The sequence below is a fragment of the Apteryx mantelli genome, chromosome 6 (genome assembly GCF_036417845.1).
Source record: "Apteryx mantelli isolate bAptMan1 chromosome 6, bAptMan1.hap1, whole genome shotgun sequence".
NCBI classification, from domain to species: domain Eukaryota; kingdom Metazoa; phylum Chordata; class Aves; order Apterygiformes; family Apterygidae; genus Apteryx; species Apteryx mantelli.
The window spans coordinates 41,556,633-41,573,346 of record NC_089983.1 but is presented as its reverse complement, the minus strand read 5'-3'; the positions used below and the strand labels follow the sequence as shown (position 1 = coordinate 41,573,346).

At 40.6% G+C, this 16,714-nt stretch overlaps 1 protein-coding gene across 1 annotated transcript in view; it reads left to right on the top strand.

The window, feature by feature from the left end:
• DPP10 (dipeptidyl peptidase like 10) overlaps positions 1–13,267 on the top strand; it is a 287,083-nt gene extending 273,816 nt beyond the window's left edge. Inside the window, exons 20-26 of the mRNA XM_067299348.1 lie at positions 1,486–1,680; positions 3,106–3,160; positions 7,467–7,566; positions 8,138–8,196; positions 8,285–8,357; positions 9,719–9,792; positions 11,314–13,267. Of these exons, the coding sequence (XP_067155449.1) occupies positions 1,486–1,680; positions 3,106–3,160; positions 7,467–7,566; positions 8,138–8,196; positions 8,285–8,357; positions 9,719–9,792; positions 11,314–11,451 (694 nt within the window). The 3' untranslated portion in view covers positions 11,452–13,267. The remainder of the gene's footprint in view (positions 1–1,485; positions 1,681–3,105; positions 3,161–7,466; positions 7,567–8,137; positions 8,197–8,284; positions 8,358–9,718; positions 9,793–11,313) is intronic.
• The last annotated feature ends 3,447 nt before the right edge of the window (positions 13,268–16,714 follow it).

Below are 16,714 nucleotides of genomic sequence, written 5' to 3'. Positions count from 1 at the left end.
TATTGTTCCTCTAGAAACTGCATTCTCCCATTCTTTTCTGCCTTTTCTGCTATAAACAACTTCTTTTTTGTCATAAACTAAACTTATCACTCCTGTCTGCATCCATCTCCTGCTATGAATTCGGATGGAGAAAATATAATTTTCTCCAGTGTGTACTTTAGTCTTCTTTGTAGCCTATTTGAAAAAATCCATTCAAGGATACAATAATGCAGTTATTTTTGTTTTCTGAGATGACGTCCTTCTTAAGAACGTTATATAAATCGCAGTCAGGGTACTGTCGCGTGAAAGGGAGGGACGGAAGGCCCTTCCTTACCTTTATAATTTACGTTTGCCTGCCAGAGCCCCCCTGTTTGAGGACTTTCCCTGAGACAGTTTCGCAAAGTAAAAAGAATAAGATTTTATTAAAGCGACAGATACAACAGGTTCTTGCTGCTACAGATTTTCTTTCTATGAGTTCAACCTAACAATTAAGCACTTTCAATAATAATATATTTCCCCGGGTAACGTCCGACGTTTGTCGGAGGCGCAAGTCTTACCAATGAGGCGTCCCTGTTTGGGGGAGGGAGAAGGGGGCTCGCTCGTCAGCAGTCTCCGGTGAACAGGTCAGGGGTTCAGTTTTCTTCCCTTCCAAAAACTTTGGTGAGCTATCCTCTGTTTTGTAGTTGCTGAAGGTGGGATGTGGAAGCGCGGCAGACGTACTTCATCGGCCAGATTGCCATTTGCGCGGTTGTTGGGGGTAGGCCCCCCTTATTTACATGTCGTATGCAGCAAAGGGCATGATTTTTAATATGGTAAGCAGGGATAACGAGGCTGGGGGTACTACAGGTCAATAGTTAGTCAGTGAGCAGCAATTATTTTTGGGGATGCAACCCTTTGTGGTCAGGGGCAGACCGTGATACCCCTGTATCGCTCCCTCCTCCACGTGCAGCTGGAACAAGCTGTCCGGCCTTCACCAGCTAGTTCGTTACTCATGGTGCCAAAGGGTGGTGTGCTCTGGCTGCCACGTGCTGCTTTTCCCTTGTGCCCCCTTATCTTTCTCCCTGAACTCTCTCTTGTTCCCACAGGTACTGAACAAATTTTCCCTTTTGTCTGTTTAGTGCAACTTAACAAATTCTGCGTGAGATTTCTTAGAACTGAGCTAGCCATCAGAGATAACGCTGGGGCTTTTGTTCGCTTCGTTAGCCTATAAGCACTGTGTGCTTCAGTTTTCTGTTTCTTTCTGTAAAGTCTGTTCAACTAGTCCAGCTACTCACTGGCAACACTGCAACAGAGTGCTAATAAAGTTAAAGAAATTAATTTGTCTGCTGCTACCGTAGGGATACCCTCACTGGCTAACGTGACGGTATCGATGAAAATGCCAATAATTCAGCAGGGTGGCATAACCGACTGAACCTGCCAGCTAGATTAAATGAAATAGCGGAGAACGGCAAAGCGCTTCATGTTGTCAATAGTCTTCGTTTGTGTCTGGTGTGTTGGTATTTGCAGTGATGAAGCTCCAGGCAGCCAGTTGGTTACAGATAAGTTTCACATTGACTGGGACTCAGTGCTTGTCAACTCTGATAATGTCATCGTAGCTCGATTCGATGGCAGAGGGAGTGGATTTCAAGGCCTTAAGATCCTGCAGGAAGTCCACCGGTGCTTGGGATCAGTGGAAGTGAAGGACCAAATAGCAGCTGTAGAGTACGTATGTGCAAACTTTTCTTCTCTATTGCTCCACCTCCACCTTGGTGAATAAACCTTTCCAACTGACACTGCCCAGAATGTTTTCTTTGCGTAGGGAATGCCATTAATGTTTATTTTTAACGCAGCTGCAAATTTTGAAACAATCATCTTGCATTGCAAATACTGAATTAAAGATCGAAGAGGTGCTTTCTTTGTGTGTTGGTGCTTCTCTTCGATAAAGCAGTCCTTCAGTCTAAATATGCAATCTAAATATGCCATCTAAGCTTGCTCATACTGGTCTAGATTCCTTAATATTTTAATATTTTACTGCATTTGTGTTACAATATTTTAGGCCTATTTGATAGGGTGCTGCTCTCACTTCCACCACAGTTCTGGAGTAATTGTACTGAGCAAATGGACTCGTAATGGTGTAAATGAGAGCAAAATTTGGACAAGTGCCTATTTATTTCTCACTTGCATTATCATTCTCATACTGCTATAAATCCAGCGGCTGCAGAAGAGAGTCATCACCCACTGTAGATTTATCACACGCGGCTTTGACAGCACTCTTTACCAAGGGGCCGCTCTCACATGGGCTGATGTTAAGGTCTGGATGGACTTTTTCTAGGGGCTCCTCCAGGAAAGGCCAGGGCTAGCTGTAAGCCAGATTTTTCTCTTTTTGGGGGGGAGGGTGTTGATACCTCAACGATGGCATGAGTAGGTCTGTCTCTGACATGGCAGAGGTGGGCGAGAGGGCTCCTAGGACTGAGGCCGGTTAGGAACGGGCTGCAATTTTTATCACTCCCTTCCAAGTGACCCTTGGGGCAAGGCCATCAGAAGCAGCCATGGGCTGCGTTATGCGATTTGGGCTCTGTGTTCAAACACTAAGAGGTTATAGACTAAATTACATCTGGCCTCTTTCTTGGATGCGCTGCATGGGAAGAGCCCTTGGCTGAGAGGAGGGGCTGCAATTGGTTTTGGCTGTTCAAAAGCAGTTGGATTTTGCCCTCGGGTTATTAAATCTTTCCCATATAAAATTCACCACTGCTGATTAATTGCCTTGATGAGAAAATTAATCATTCAGATAATTATCTAGACTCAAGAAGTTGCATTTGTCTAGCTGTCTGAAAGCCAGGGTGCTGGCCAAAGGCGGTCGCTTCAGCTCCCTCTCTCGGCAGGGGAAGATCCAGGCGCTGGGGAAGCTGGTGCTCCCCAGCCCGAGAGTGTCCAACGTGGTGTCTCTTTTCTCTCCGTTAGCTGAGGAATGAGTGTAAATGAGCAATTTAGACAAGTTGCATTTCCGGGTGAAATAATACTTTATTGCCGCTATTTGTTCTTTTACCTCACTCACAATTATGACAGTTCCTTACTGTATGAATAATTTTCTTTACATATTAGATTCACCAAAATAAAAAGAAAACTTCATTTTTTTTTTTCTTGCAGATCCTTACTGAAACAACCGTTCATTGATCCTAAGAGACTGAGTATATTTGGAAAGGTAATGTGAGAAATAGCAGGATGTATCATCATGATTCTTCAAGAGAATACTGTAAATTCATAAGCAAATATATTTATCTAGTTTTCTAAGACAATTTCAACTACTAAAAGAGGGGGAAAACTTGCCATAATTTACTATATATTCTGTATTTTTTCTATTTTTTTTCTCTAAATGGCTATTTGAGATAGATCAGTTTTTTAATACTGCAGTATTTGCATTTCAGAATCTGTGGGAGAAAGTGTGTCTGCTGAGAAAGATCTGTTTTCATTAGAAATTTTGAATATGGACTTAGTTTCTGTAAAAGCTTGCTTCTTACACTTTCACTTTTGGGCTGTAGTTAAATAGATAACATCCTTCTAATGCAAGTTTTATATCCAAATGCTTTATTGACCATTCAAGTGTGCTGAGTTATGAGCCTATAGTACCAGGAACCACTTCCTCCATGTGCCATCTGCTAGAAATCTCTCCTTTGCTATTTTATCAGCTGCTTAACTGCATGGTATGTCATTGCCTCTAGCGTTAGAGAACCAGGCAAAGGTTTAACCTTTTGTAAAGAGCTAAAACACATTTTACTGATTTCCATTAAAAACCAGCAATTAGAAACAGCGGATAATTAATGCTTCTTTTACAAACTAGCATTTGCATCCTCCTCCTTCTCCTCCTTTTTTTTTTTTTTTTTTTAAGTGTTACCTTGCAGATAATAACGTTTTGTGCCTTTCAACACAAAGCAGCAGCAAGCCGCACCGGGGTACCTAGACAAACCCCGCGATCACCAGTGATAGGAGCAGCGTGCCTGCCACCAGGAAGCCCCTCGCTTCCCATCGTGGCTCTGCTACTAACTTGCCGCACGGCCTCAGGCAAGGCACTTAACCTTCATGTGCCAGTCTGCCTGAATGCCAATGAGGATAATGATATTCACCTCCTGAGCGGTAGCATTTTGAGGATTGGTTAATGTTTGTAAAATGTAGTGGAAATGAAGCACTGACTACTTTTAGCTTTCCACGTGTGCATGACCTTCCTCTCAAAAGACGTGAGCTCTGGCCATGTTTCTTGAGCTAAAAACAAAAACCTGTCATTGCAAGAATATCAGCAGCATCAAGAGCGGTATTTGGTTTTTGGGGCAGCCTCCAGACAGGGATTGCCTTCAGCTGAGCATGGATGGATGGGGCTGATTGCATCCGCCACATAACAGCACACATTTCTATTCAGTTCTAGTGCTGCTTACCAAAACACAGGAGAGTACCCATGCATATAAGCATATACATTCCTCCATATCCTCTTTCCTCCAACGACTGAAGATGTTATTTCTGCAATGCCATCTGTAAACACCCCCAAATTACTCATCTGTTTCTGACTTCAGAGATTCATTTCGTTGCTACTTGAAAATTTCCACAAGTTTGTATAGGAGATTAGACAGCATCTTGTTTCCTAATGGTGACGTGATGACACAAGTACCATGGGGTGTACATTTTAACAGGGCTTTTTACATGACTGCTGAAGGCTACCTGCAAAAACTTTGTCTTCCACAAAGCATTACTGATAGTGGTCTTCCCACACTTATTTTCTGAAAGCAAGATTGAGGAATGAAAATCGGAAGTGTGGCAAAGAGCAAAAACTGGGAAACTCAGTAACCTTCAATGCTGTTTTGAATTCAGTTTACTGTTTCCAAACTAGTTAACCTCTCAACGTTGCTTTCCTGAGATCCAGCTTCCAGTGACAAACAAATATTCATAAATCTTAAACGTCGGTTTTAGAATTAGGAAAAAAATCCACTTAAAAACTTCCTAGGGTAATTGCATTTCCCGCCTCTGTGCTTATTTTAGTCAATTAAAAATCTTATAGACCCATTTCCTGTTTACTATGTACAGCAGTGTGATAGAAAAAGTCTTTTTTTTTCCTCTCTATACATGAAATTGTGCTGATTAATGGAAACAGAACATATATTTGCTTGAAAATAAGATGACTTTTTTATTACCTAATGCTGATCCCATACAGCTGAACTCATGCACGCTGTCATGGAGCTCTTCAGATTATGTGAATTCTAGGAGGCATTTTAGAACAACTCAGAAATAAAAATCTTGCCAAAATCAGTAATGTAAACTACTAACAAGAGTGACAAGAATGTCTAGAGGGCACAGCGTGGAAAATACCTACTTCTTGGTGCCAGGCAATCTGCCAGTGCTGTCTTGCTTATCTCTGCGAGCAGTACGTGCCCAAGTGATGTACGATCCAAGGGCCTTCCTGAATGGTTACACAGCAAATTATGGTTAGTGTGCATTCCCCTGTGTTGGAAGTAGAAAAAGAGCTTGAAAATAAGTTAAAAGGAGGACTTCACAGCCAATGGCTTCTTTAAAATATTGCAATTAGGATGAAACAACAGAAATCAGACCTATGAGCAAGGCACCCAGATCCTTGCATTAGGAAATATATAAACTGTTGATTCCACCATCACTGTGAGATGCTTCTAAAAATGTCGGCTCACTGTGTAATGTTTTTGTCCTGGAAAGCTTGGCTGGAAGCAAGGGCACAAGCACAAGGAAAGAAATTCCCAGGAGAGCTAAACCAAGCTCTTAATGAATACAAGGCATAAATAATAAATAATAAATAATAAATAACCTGGCAATATCTATTCTAGGATTAAAATTGTATTGTGGAGCTACTGGGAAAGACACAAACAGAATATTAAATAAAAGAAAAAATAGAGAACCCAGAAGCAGAGGAAAGTTGCTCTTCTCTTAAACTCTGAATTATACAAGTTTTTGGTGCCCACTCAGAAATTCTTTCTTAGGCTGAATCTGCTTCTGCACATGGACAATTCTGTGCTCTTCTTGGCCTCCTGTGCTGGAATTTCCATGGGAAAGGGACAACTTAGTTCCTCACCCTCCTTGGCAAATCCAATTCTGTTTTTCCTTTTGTGTGCCCATTTTACTATAGACTGGCTCCAAAGAACGTTCCTGTTTGCTTCTTATGTAAGGTTAAAGGTTTTTCAGGTGTTTCAGCTCTTCCAGAGAGGGCAACTGTCAATTAAATATTTAGACATGAAGAACGGGAGCAGGCAGGATACAAAAAAGTCCACAAGAAGCCTGTGTGAGCATTTGTCACAATAGTTATTTTTTTGGGGGATGGGTTGTATTTTTTTTTACATTTTTCTTTTCCTTGTCATGGGATAATTTCTTCTTGCTGAAATGTGTTTGTGCCAAACACAAAACAACACAAAACCCCAAAATACCTGCAAAAATCAATTTTCCAGCACCGATGAAGAAAGAACAAAGACGGCAAATAGAGAAATTTGAAGAGCCCATAATATATGAGAAAATCATTGATCCCAGACTCCACAACTCAGAATTTCATTTTCTGTGGGTCTGGAACAAAAATAGGTGTACACATATGGATTGTCAATGTCATTCAAAGGGAACCTGTGGTCTCAAATTAAAGCACTTGCTTTCATGCTGCTCCTTCCCAAATCAGAGGTGTTTTGTAGACATGGCCAGGGAGACGATGAAGAAATGAGCCATAAGGACAGCCAGGAGCGGTGGGGTAAGGAGGGAGCTCACCCTCTACACCCTGTGTCTCCCAGCTCCTTCCTGCTCTCTGTTCTCCTGGGCTGTAACAGCAGCCTGGTGGTCAGAAATTGCATCTAGAGATTAGCATAATATTGAGGAACGTGGCTACACATAGGGTTTTTTTCTGCAAAATGCTGAAGGATCTGTACCTCTCCCTGGGATGTTGGACAATGCTGCAGCAAAAAAACTCATTAATAGCAGTAGGATTCAATCTGCAAAGGTCCAAGTGTCAGAGGGAGGACACTGCAATCAGTTCACAGTTTTCCCCCATTCCCATACTCTGTCTCTCTCTCTCTCCGGTCAGCAATGTGCTCAGTGCGTCCCAGTAATTAGCAAATATCGATGTTAAATATATCAGAAAGTGAATACAAGTCTTCCCATCTAGGCTCTATTCCCAAGAGCCTTGCGTTCCTTTCTTTTTTTCCTATAACTTTCAAATCTTTTCCTAGCTACAGGCTAGTGTGCCATGATGGAACTATGGACCTTAAATTGAGATACACTCATTGTTATTAAATGGCATACTTTAAAGATCACAGCCGGGCCAAATAATATCTTTATTCACTCTTAACTGTATGTTTACATTTCCTTTAAAAGCAACTGTTGCAATTGTATATAAATACATACTATAAATTATATGCATGCTATAAAATACCACCATCGGATTAGCACAATGCCGTTTAACTTCATTATTATTAGAAAGAAATGAACAAACAAAAATCTCATGATATCGTTTCTACTGATAGGGATACGGTGGCTACATTACATCAATGATCCTGAAATCCAGTGAACGGCTTTTCAAATGTGGAGCTGTGGTGGCACCAATTACAGACATGAAGCTGTATGGTGAGTTCTCCCTATCCTTCATCTGCGTGACAGCTTATTTCAAAATATCTTTTATTCATGGAGCTACTATTCATTTTAACTAAGGGCAGGCAAAGTAGCGATATCGACTAGTTTTCACCTCGCTATCTCATTTTCCCCTTTAAATGAAAGGGTGAGGGCAGCTAGCATTGGGACAGTTCACCAAAACATGTAACAAATACATTGTTATTAACACCACGATTTTTGTCAGAAGGGTTGTGTTTCCCATTTCGCACTGAAATTCAATCAGGCGTCTCATTCCCTTAGACTCTTTTAGTGTATCAGCCTGAGTCAAGATTTTTCATAGATATGGTAAGCAGAGATATGTGTGAATCTTTTAAGGTTAATGGTAAAGTTCCTTGTGATCTCAACCATGTCCTCATTCAGTCACAGGGTATTTGGCTCTGTATGTGACATACTGGGCGTATACTATGGACTATGGTACACAGGAGATCAGATTAAATAGCTTCTACTGACTGTAGGTCAGACCTGAGCATCTTTTAAATAGAATTAATTTTGATGAATTCTGAATTTTTTGTTTTTACTTACACAGCATCGGCCTTTTCAGAAAGATACCTGGGTATTCCTTCAAAAGAGGAAAATACCTATCAGGTAAGTTAGTGTAAACAAGTAATTTAAAGTTATAGTTTTGCTTTTAAAATACAATTCAGTTACACCTTTGTGTGTGTTTGCTTACTAGGCATCCAGCGTATTACACAATCTTCATGGTTTAAAAGAAGCAAATTTGCTAATAGTTCACGGGACAGCTGATAGTAAGTATTTACGGATGCAATTACATTTGTCGTCAGAGGTTTTAATAGACGGCTGCTCAAAGACAGATGAGGCGCACACCTAGCCAGACCATTTTTAGTTTTGTTATCCCTCTGGTAGGGTTTTCTATCCAAAGAGATTGGATTGTCTGTTTCAGTTGTCAATTCTGGCTCTAAGCTGATGGCGCCTTTCTTTGCTGGCTATTTGTACCTTTTAGGTGCTGTATGTTCTAATTTCTTTAAATCTTGCGGACCACTGTCTTGCTCATGAAAGGTATTATATCAATTATTAATAGAACAACATACATTTTTAATGGTATTTTAAATTTATAGAGCTTCTGCAATTGAAGAAAAAATTACCAGTACAGTTGGTGAAGTACAGTACCTAACAGGAAGTTAAACTTCCCAGCTAATTAATTACAAGTTACTGCCGAAGCATTGGAAGCTGAACTATGGGGAGCCCTTTCACAGAGCCGGTAGTTTTAACGCTGGTGTAACACAGACAAATAGAAAAATAGAATAAGGTCTGGCACTTAAATTGCAATTACCCACCAACCTGCCACCCTTGTCAAAGCCGTGCTTTGGATCGCAAGCGCGGTCCAAGGGGTGCAGGTCCCGTCCGGTGCACCGTTCTTCCCGGAGCGGCTGAGAGCAGCTGCGTTAGGCGGCCGAGCCGGCGTGAGGGCCGCTGGCTTTGCTGATTGTAAAAGGCAGCAGCAATTTCTACCCCTCCGAACTCCGCTCTCGAGGGAATTGGGATGCTGATAGGTGTCTGAGCAATATAATGTGTTCAAGACTATGACTCTTATTGCCTGTTGTCCTTGCTTAATGTCACATCTAGTGACGTGGCCCAGCCCACTTTCAGCCTTAGCTGTACAAGCCTAGAACGTAGCAATAAAGTTGCCTGTTTTTACCACGGGAAAAATTAAGTTGCTGATATATTACACAAAGTTCGTTACCTGAAGAAGCATGGGCTGTAAAAACCTTGTGCAAGCAAGAGAAGATCTGCTGGGCTTTCCTTTAACACAATTATAAACTGTCATGATGTTCAAACGCAACGGTTTTACACACCTCTAAACTATTGCAGTCTGTGAAAATCAAGGGTAGCAAGAGGAATCCTTACTGAGTGACTAGAAAGCATAGCTTGGTGCTTTCATCTCTCATCTCACTTTTCCAAAAAAATCTGCTCTTTCATACTACGTCACCATTTTTGTTTGGGCTGTGCCTTTCTGACCAGAAAAAATGTTAGTCAACTGCAAATCTGGTATTTACAAAGAAACATCCTGAGTCAAAGTTGTTTAACAGATAAACATTTCATATTAACTTGGCTTTTTGTGATAATATCAAATGTCATTGTCTTGCAGTGAAAGTCCACTTCCAGCATTCGGCAGAACTAATTAAACACCTAATAAAAGCTGGAGTTAATTACACTATGCAGGTATGTGCAGCTGCGGTATTTTCTATAAACGTAGTTCAACATTTAATCTCATATTGTTATTGCTTCCCTGAAAAGGATCCTCCCTAGCACCGTGCACTCACATTACCCTGGTTTGCAGTTAGAATGCTGTTTAATCCTATTTTACTTCCTGTTAGTGTGGACTTTAAGAACTAGATCTTGTCACTGTTCTGCTGGGCTCCATCCCCTCTCTCACGTCTCCTTTTTTTCATCTGTTTATCCTACCACACTATATAAAATGCCTTCTTGTCCACATGCACTCCACTTGTACATGCGCTTGTCCACATGTAACATGGAAATATCAATATTGTAGTCTGTTTTTATCTAGAAAGGTGATGGATCACATGAGACTAGTTTCCCCTTATTTTCAACATTTCAAGCCCATTAAACGATAGCTAAAATGCTGGAACGCTGTTCCCTCTGTCTGAAGCCGCCCTGAGGGTGAGCGTGCTGTGAGGTCCAGGCTGGGGCAGAGGAGGACAAGGTGTCCTTGAACATGGCCAGCTGGAGAGTGACTGGATTTTGCTGGTTGAGGGTTCTGGTTGCATTAAAGTTTCTTGAATATCTTAGACGATGTGTTTTCTGCTCACTTCTCCAAATATCTCTGATGTTACACATTACGAACCTTGTTCTTACTGACCTATATAGGTGAACCTGTAGTTTCCGCTGAAATGTGTAAGATCACATGAGGGAGGAGGTGGTAACAGGGAAGTAGGTCTCAATTATGAATTATGCGTGAAATCCGAATGGCGGAGGAGCTGTTCTGGCTGTCCTTGTGATTTCAGCTGAGATGATCTTTTGGCCTGTGAAGAGAGGAAGTAGGAATGAGAGGTCCCTCAGAAACAACCTCGTTATACAATTTTCATACAATCTTGTGATTGCCGTAGTTTGAGAAAGGGGCTGAATCCGTTTGCCTCAAACCACAGCAAGTCTCATCTCCTAAACTCTGTGATCCGGATTTATTCAGTCAGTCTGCAAATTCCCATTCAGCCTCACTTGGGTGAAAGTCCCAATGAATTTTGAGTTAACAGATAAAAACGTCCTCATCCACCCTGGGAAAGGGAGGTGATGGGCTTTAGATAAGATAGGAAGGTAGTTAAAAATATTAATAAAAAGATTTTTTGCGTAACACTTAGAAGCTGGGATATTGAAATGTACCTAAAAGCATGAGGTATTTAAACCACATTGAAGTTAATGGAATTTGGATGCCTAGACACCATTGAAAATCCCAGCTAAATAAATTTGTAAGCACAATGACTGAGAATGTATTTTTTTTTTTGCTTTTACAGATCCCACTGCAGTGGTTATTTTATTTAAGTTTTGAATTCCGAGGGAATGAATTTTACTTTGAGTTCTGTTAGCTCTCCTTGTTGCCATAAAACTAATGTTATCATCCTGTTGTCTTCTAAAACATTTTGAAGATCAGAAAAAGAAAATTAGAGCCCTAAATTTTTGAAAAGCCTTTAAAAAACTGTTTACTTTTTTTCCTTTTGCCTCTGCTAGATCTACCCAGATGAAGGTCATAACATTGCTTCTGAGAAAAGCAAATATCACCTTTACAGCACAATCCTTGGGTTTTTTAGTGCTTGTTTAAAGGAGGAGACACCAATTCTACCACAGGAACCTGAAGAGGATGAATAAGGAAGCCTGTTTGTGTAGTACTGAAGGGGATTTACTTTGCGGCTCAATAAAACCTTAAATAAAAGTGACTGTAAGATTGCAGAGTCTGCAGAAGCTCAAGGGCAGCTAAAGGATATCACAGCGGAACAGCACATTTAGAGACAATGAGCTAATAAACTGGAATTCGAATACAACGTCCAAACATATTACCAAGGGACAAAACCTTTACCTTTGTGGAAGGTCAACAGTTGGTTACAGTTTCCTGGAAGAACTTAGTTTTGCATAAGTGTAGGGTTAGTGCATGTTTGTTATGTTAAGCCTCACTGTTGGTTCTGTAAGTGGTTGCTCGTTTTTTAATTTAAATGAACATCTTTATTCATCATAATGCACAACCTATCATAAGTATTATGGCCACTAATACTTTAAAAGGTGAGCTGCAATCTAACACTTTACTGTAATGTTACAATAAGTGCAATTCTTTCGCTGTCTATTACACATAAGAAACCATGGAGTTAATAAAGGGCACGATACTTTCTGTAGTTTCTGCTCAAAGGGGAAATATTGTCCAGTGCATCATATAACATCAATATTGAAAATGATTTTTTTTTCAGTTTTAGCATTTACTATTATTACTGTACCTACTAGTAACCAATAGGGGATTTTTTGGTAGTGTACTCTTGGTCTTAATGTATATACACGAGACTCCCTAAGCAGAAAACCTTTCTGAGCTTGAACAGGTTTTTCAAGACATAATTAACAGCTGTATTTAAAACAATATCTGCAATTGAAATCTTTCCCCAATCCAAAATGTATCTATTGTTTCCTTAAAATACGTTTGGGTTGTGCTTTGGTATTGTTTATAGTAGTTAATAGTTTGCTGGTTACACTCTAATTTTAGAATATGCTACTTTGTCACATGTAAATTAGATACATAAATATTAAATTATAGTTTCAGATAAAGAAAATTTATTAACAATGTATAATGCCATTGAGTAATACTTTACTCTTCAAATGAAGAAATATTTTGTATAGAGCATCTTCCTTTCCTTCCATCTGGTCTCAGATTTTGTTCTGATGTTCGTCAAGGTGGCCACATCTCCATTAGTTTTTATTTGGTATTCCATGGCTGCTCGTTAAGTCTCCTACAACAGGATTTAGATTCAGCGGCATTGCAAAGAAATGAAATGCTTCTCATTCAAGGCAAAGGAAGCTCCTGACAAGCGAAATTTGATTATTTATTCAGAAGGAGAGCCCCCATACATCCATTTATTTGCCAAGGCGAATTACAGCAATAGAAATTGGAACTATGAAATAAACAGGGCAGCCAGTTTCGGTCTTCAGAATATTAACTCTGATCACTGAAATCAAGTACAATGTTCACTTAATTCTGGGGATCTTCCTGAAGGTATGTGAACGCTCTTGACAGATGCTGTGCAACATACAGGAGAATAGCTGTAATTTTTTTCTTTCTGGATATATTCCAAATACTTTCCTACCCAATTAAGGTCTCATTTCTTGCAAGATTAAAAAGAAAGTAATTTTTGGAAGGTAACTTATACTATATAAGATGCAAAGTTCTGCCTATTTTATGAAGAATGGAAATTGTTTTTAAGGTAATTGAAAATCACCTGAAGCTTTTTATTCATTATTTTCCTCTGGAATATTTTCTTTAACCGTTAGCATTTTTTATGATGCAAATAATTAATTTGTCTGAAAGATGTGGTTTTATGGAACACTGAAAAGTCTCTGTCTTTTACTGTTTAGTATTTATCTTGTTTTATTAGCAATGTTTAACTATTTTTCAATTAGTTTAATACAGTTTTAATGTGCAATGACACCTTGTCTGGGTCCCACTGTCACCACAAAGTGTGACTTTGCTTTGTGGTATTTATCGTACATATGTGTAGTACATATGTATAGTGCAAGTATAGTATATATGTATGAAACCTGGAGGCTGCCTGTATGCACTAGGAAGAGATCATACAAAAAAAAAAAAGCAAGAGGAGAATTCAAACAAGGCTCTGCAACCCCTGCTTTTTACTGAGGGAGCAATATTTTGGGTCTTCTGTTGGCTGGGACTTCTAGATTGCGATTTTATAAATTACCCCCAGTACTTAATAAGTGTTCACCTGATAATGCCGATGGTTTTCCTAACCGAACACAGTAAGCGAGATCCTAATCCGGCTGGACTCCGTGAGCTGTTTTTCCTGGTCTGAGGAAGCCCCAGCCGGTGCGGAGGCCGCGTGGAGAGGTCGGTCCTGCGCAGGACGGGCTGCCCCTTCTCCGCGCGACGGCTCACGGGTGCTCCCCGTTGCTACGTTTCACGTATGTCGCCTTTAGTCCCCTGCGGAGGCAAGCCGACAAGGCTCACGTCTCACCAGTAGGATCGTAGGTGCATTTTATTTCAGGTGCGCGTGTTTTGCAGGATCCCCCTCGTGTCGGAGCCCGTCCCCGGCTCCTCTCTCCCCCAGGCCCTCCAGCTTGCGCTTTCTACCCCAGCATCTCACCTCCAGTTTTGATCAGTGTACCTGAATGTGAAGGTGACATGAGGACATGGCTTCTGTAAGAATACTTTCGCAATGACTGGTACGTTTAAAAAGCGTGTGTTGTTTGAAACGTGGGTTATTCTGTGTGGAAATTTGCTATGCTTTTAATATATTTAATATTTCTCACACTGCTACAAATACATGTATTTTTACATGCAAACATGTATATGAGGGTGAGCATCAGACCTAGATTAATTGGTTTTAATGAAGTTGTTGTGTGTCAGCTAAATTCAGATATTGCAGAAGGAATTATAGATGCAGCCTCCAATTCTAGCTAGACTAAACAATTTGGGGCGGGGGGAGGTCCAGAGCCATCCCACCCTTGCTAAGCAGTTCACATATTTCTTCCACTTCCAGCACAACTGAGTACTGTTATCTGTCAGCTTCTACATGCATAACTAATGGCTATCAGTTATTAATTAGTTTATGTGATCTATAGTGCCGATCAAGAATTAGTACACATTGCATAGAAATGGCATGAAAAGCACAGATTTTTCTGTAGCTTATCCTTTGTTAAACACCATAGTGATAGCTTAGGTCTGAAAAATTGCTATTTGATTCAACTGTCTTTAAAATATAACACTTTTTAGACTAGACCTACTAATTTAGGGAGACCTAGGGAATCAGAATATCCATTTACTGCATGATAGCTTCTTGATTTCCTCTCTCCTGTTTCTGATATTAGGACTTGCAAAACCTATGAAACCTCTTGGTCAGATTGTAATTTCAATTATATTACAAAATTAGGAGTAACTGCACATCAATTCAGAGTAATTTTTTCAGATTGTTGAGTACAAAAAAAGGGTGATTGTTTTTAAATCCCTTTTTAAATCTTTTTTGCAGTAAGGACAGAATTATTTACGACCTAGTTTGATCAACACCTGCCACCCCTTGCTGTGATTTCCTGTAAGCCGACTGCTCGTTGTTCCTATGTTTTCAGCATATGGAGATCTACTCCTGGCTGAAAATGAAGATGATAACCTCTGTTCTCTCAGCTCTGGCACTTGGTTTGAGTATGCAGGCAGATTCATTTAGCTGAGAAATGGTGCCTTTCGAGAGAGAAGACCTTGTGTTTGATCGGTAGCCAAAGATTCCCCTTGGAAACTTGGGAGTGGCGAGTGTGGGCCCATTTAACAAAATGCAGCGGATACAAGGTGTAACCCGGTGTCCTTCGTTGCATTATTAGATGTTACTGAGGAAACCGAAACACGGAGAAGACTGGCCCAACGAGACCGAGCGCCGGCTGCTTTTTGCAGCCCAGAAGCACATAGGCAAGGTGCAGCGGCGCTGGCATTTTGTGTTTGCTTCAAGTAGCTCCTGCTGTTAAGTCGGTCGCCTCTGGGGAAGGAAGACCCTCACCGGTATTGATTACTGGTGCATCTCCTGCAAAACCTCTCTCAGTACCGTTAAGAGCACTCCGCCGCCTCCTTTGAGTGGTTTCAAGAGTGCTTCTGGGAATTGGGAGCTCAGGGGATGCGGCTCAGGAGAGACGCAGCTTCCAAGGCGCCTGGAGCTCTAAAAAGGAAAGAAAGGATTTTGTTAAACTTGTCTGTCTTGTGTTTCGTACGTGCAAGTTCAGAGGCTGCTCAGGAGGCAGGTGGGTGGCGAGCGTCGTCGGCTCGTTCACCAGGGGTTAGCACCACGTGGTTTCTACCAAACGAGCCCAAAATACTGCAGTGGTAACTACAGTAAATGCCTATATTACAGAAGGAAAGTGATGCCTTGAAATTACAGTGCTGTTAGATCAAGTTGCGGAGCTGTTTCAATGGAATTGAGGAAATTTAAACTGCTTGAGTGTCTGGTCCAAAGTTTCCATTTAACTTGGGACTAGACTTCTTGCCTCTATAATCAGTTTAGAAATACAATATCTGACTTTTACATAAGCCTCACTCAACAACAACAACAACAAAATTGATTTAATAATGATTATACCCCATGAGGACACAAACAATAAGTACAATTCTTTTTAATTAAAATATCCCATCAAGTGCTAGCAGCTCTGTATTTTTATATTTTTATATACAAAAAAGACTGCTTCTGGTTGATAAAACCAGCAGAGGGATTATAATTGGTAGGAAAATATTCTCCTAAGGAAAGTGATTAGAAAGATATTTTCTCCTAAAATATATTTTATGTCTTAAGTGAACTCAAAGTACAGCTGTCAGTGTTGCTTCTGGGAGAATTTGGACGTTGATCCGCAGCTGATCTCTGGAGTAGGTACCTGAGCACGCAGAGAGCCCTGTCCTACGCACAAGGCAGGGCCCTGGCAGTCCTCTGTATTGAGGAATACCGTTAGCAAATTTGCTCTGCTGAGTCCCTTTTGGACCTGGCACTGCTCTTGATGTCCTCTTTGATGGAAAAAAGGAACAAGAATGCAATCTGATGGGCAAAGATAAGAAACTATTAGATAAGGAATAAGAGGAAAAAAATTTGAAGTGTTATAGTCTTCTTGCTTTTCTCCAGTTAGGCAAAGGTGAGGGCAGGAAGCTTAACCAAGGGACTTGGTGATTAACTCAACGCATCCCAGCTGAGAGGCCACCTGGCAGAAATTACAGCTCAGGCCCCACCTTTAAATGGCCTAACACAAGTGTGAAGAAAAGGAAATGAAATATATGCATGGACAAAGTATTTTGTCTCTATCTGTGTCTCAAAAGAGTTACTTTATTAAAGTAATCTTACTCTAAGTTCTTAGCAAAGAGCCTTATCCTGTATGCGCCTTATCCTGGCATATACATTTG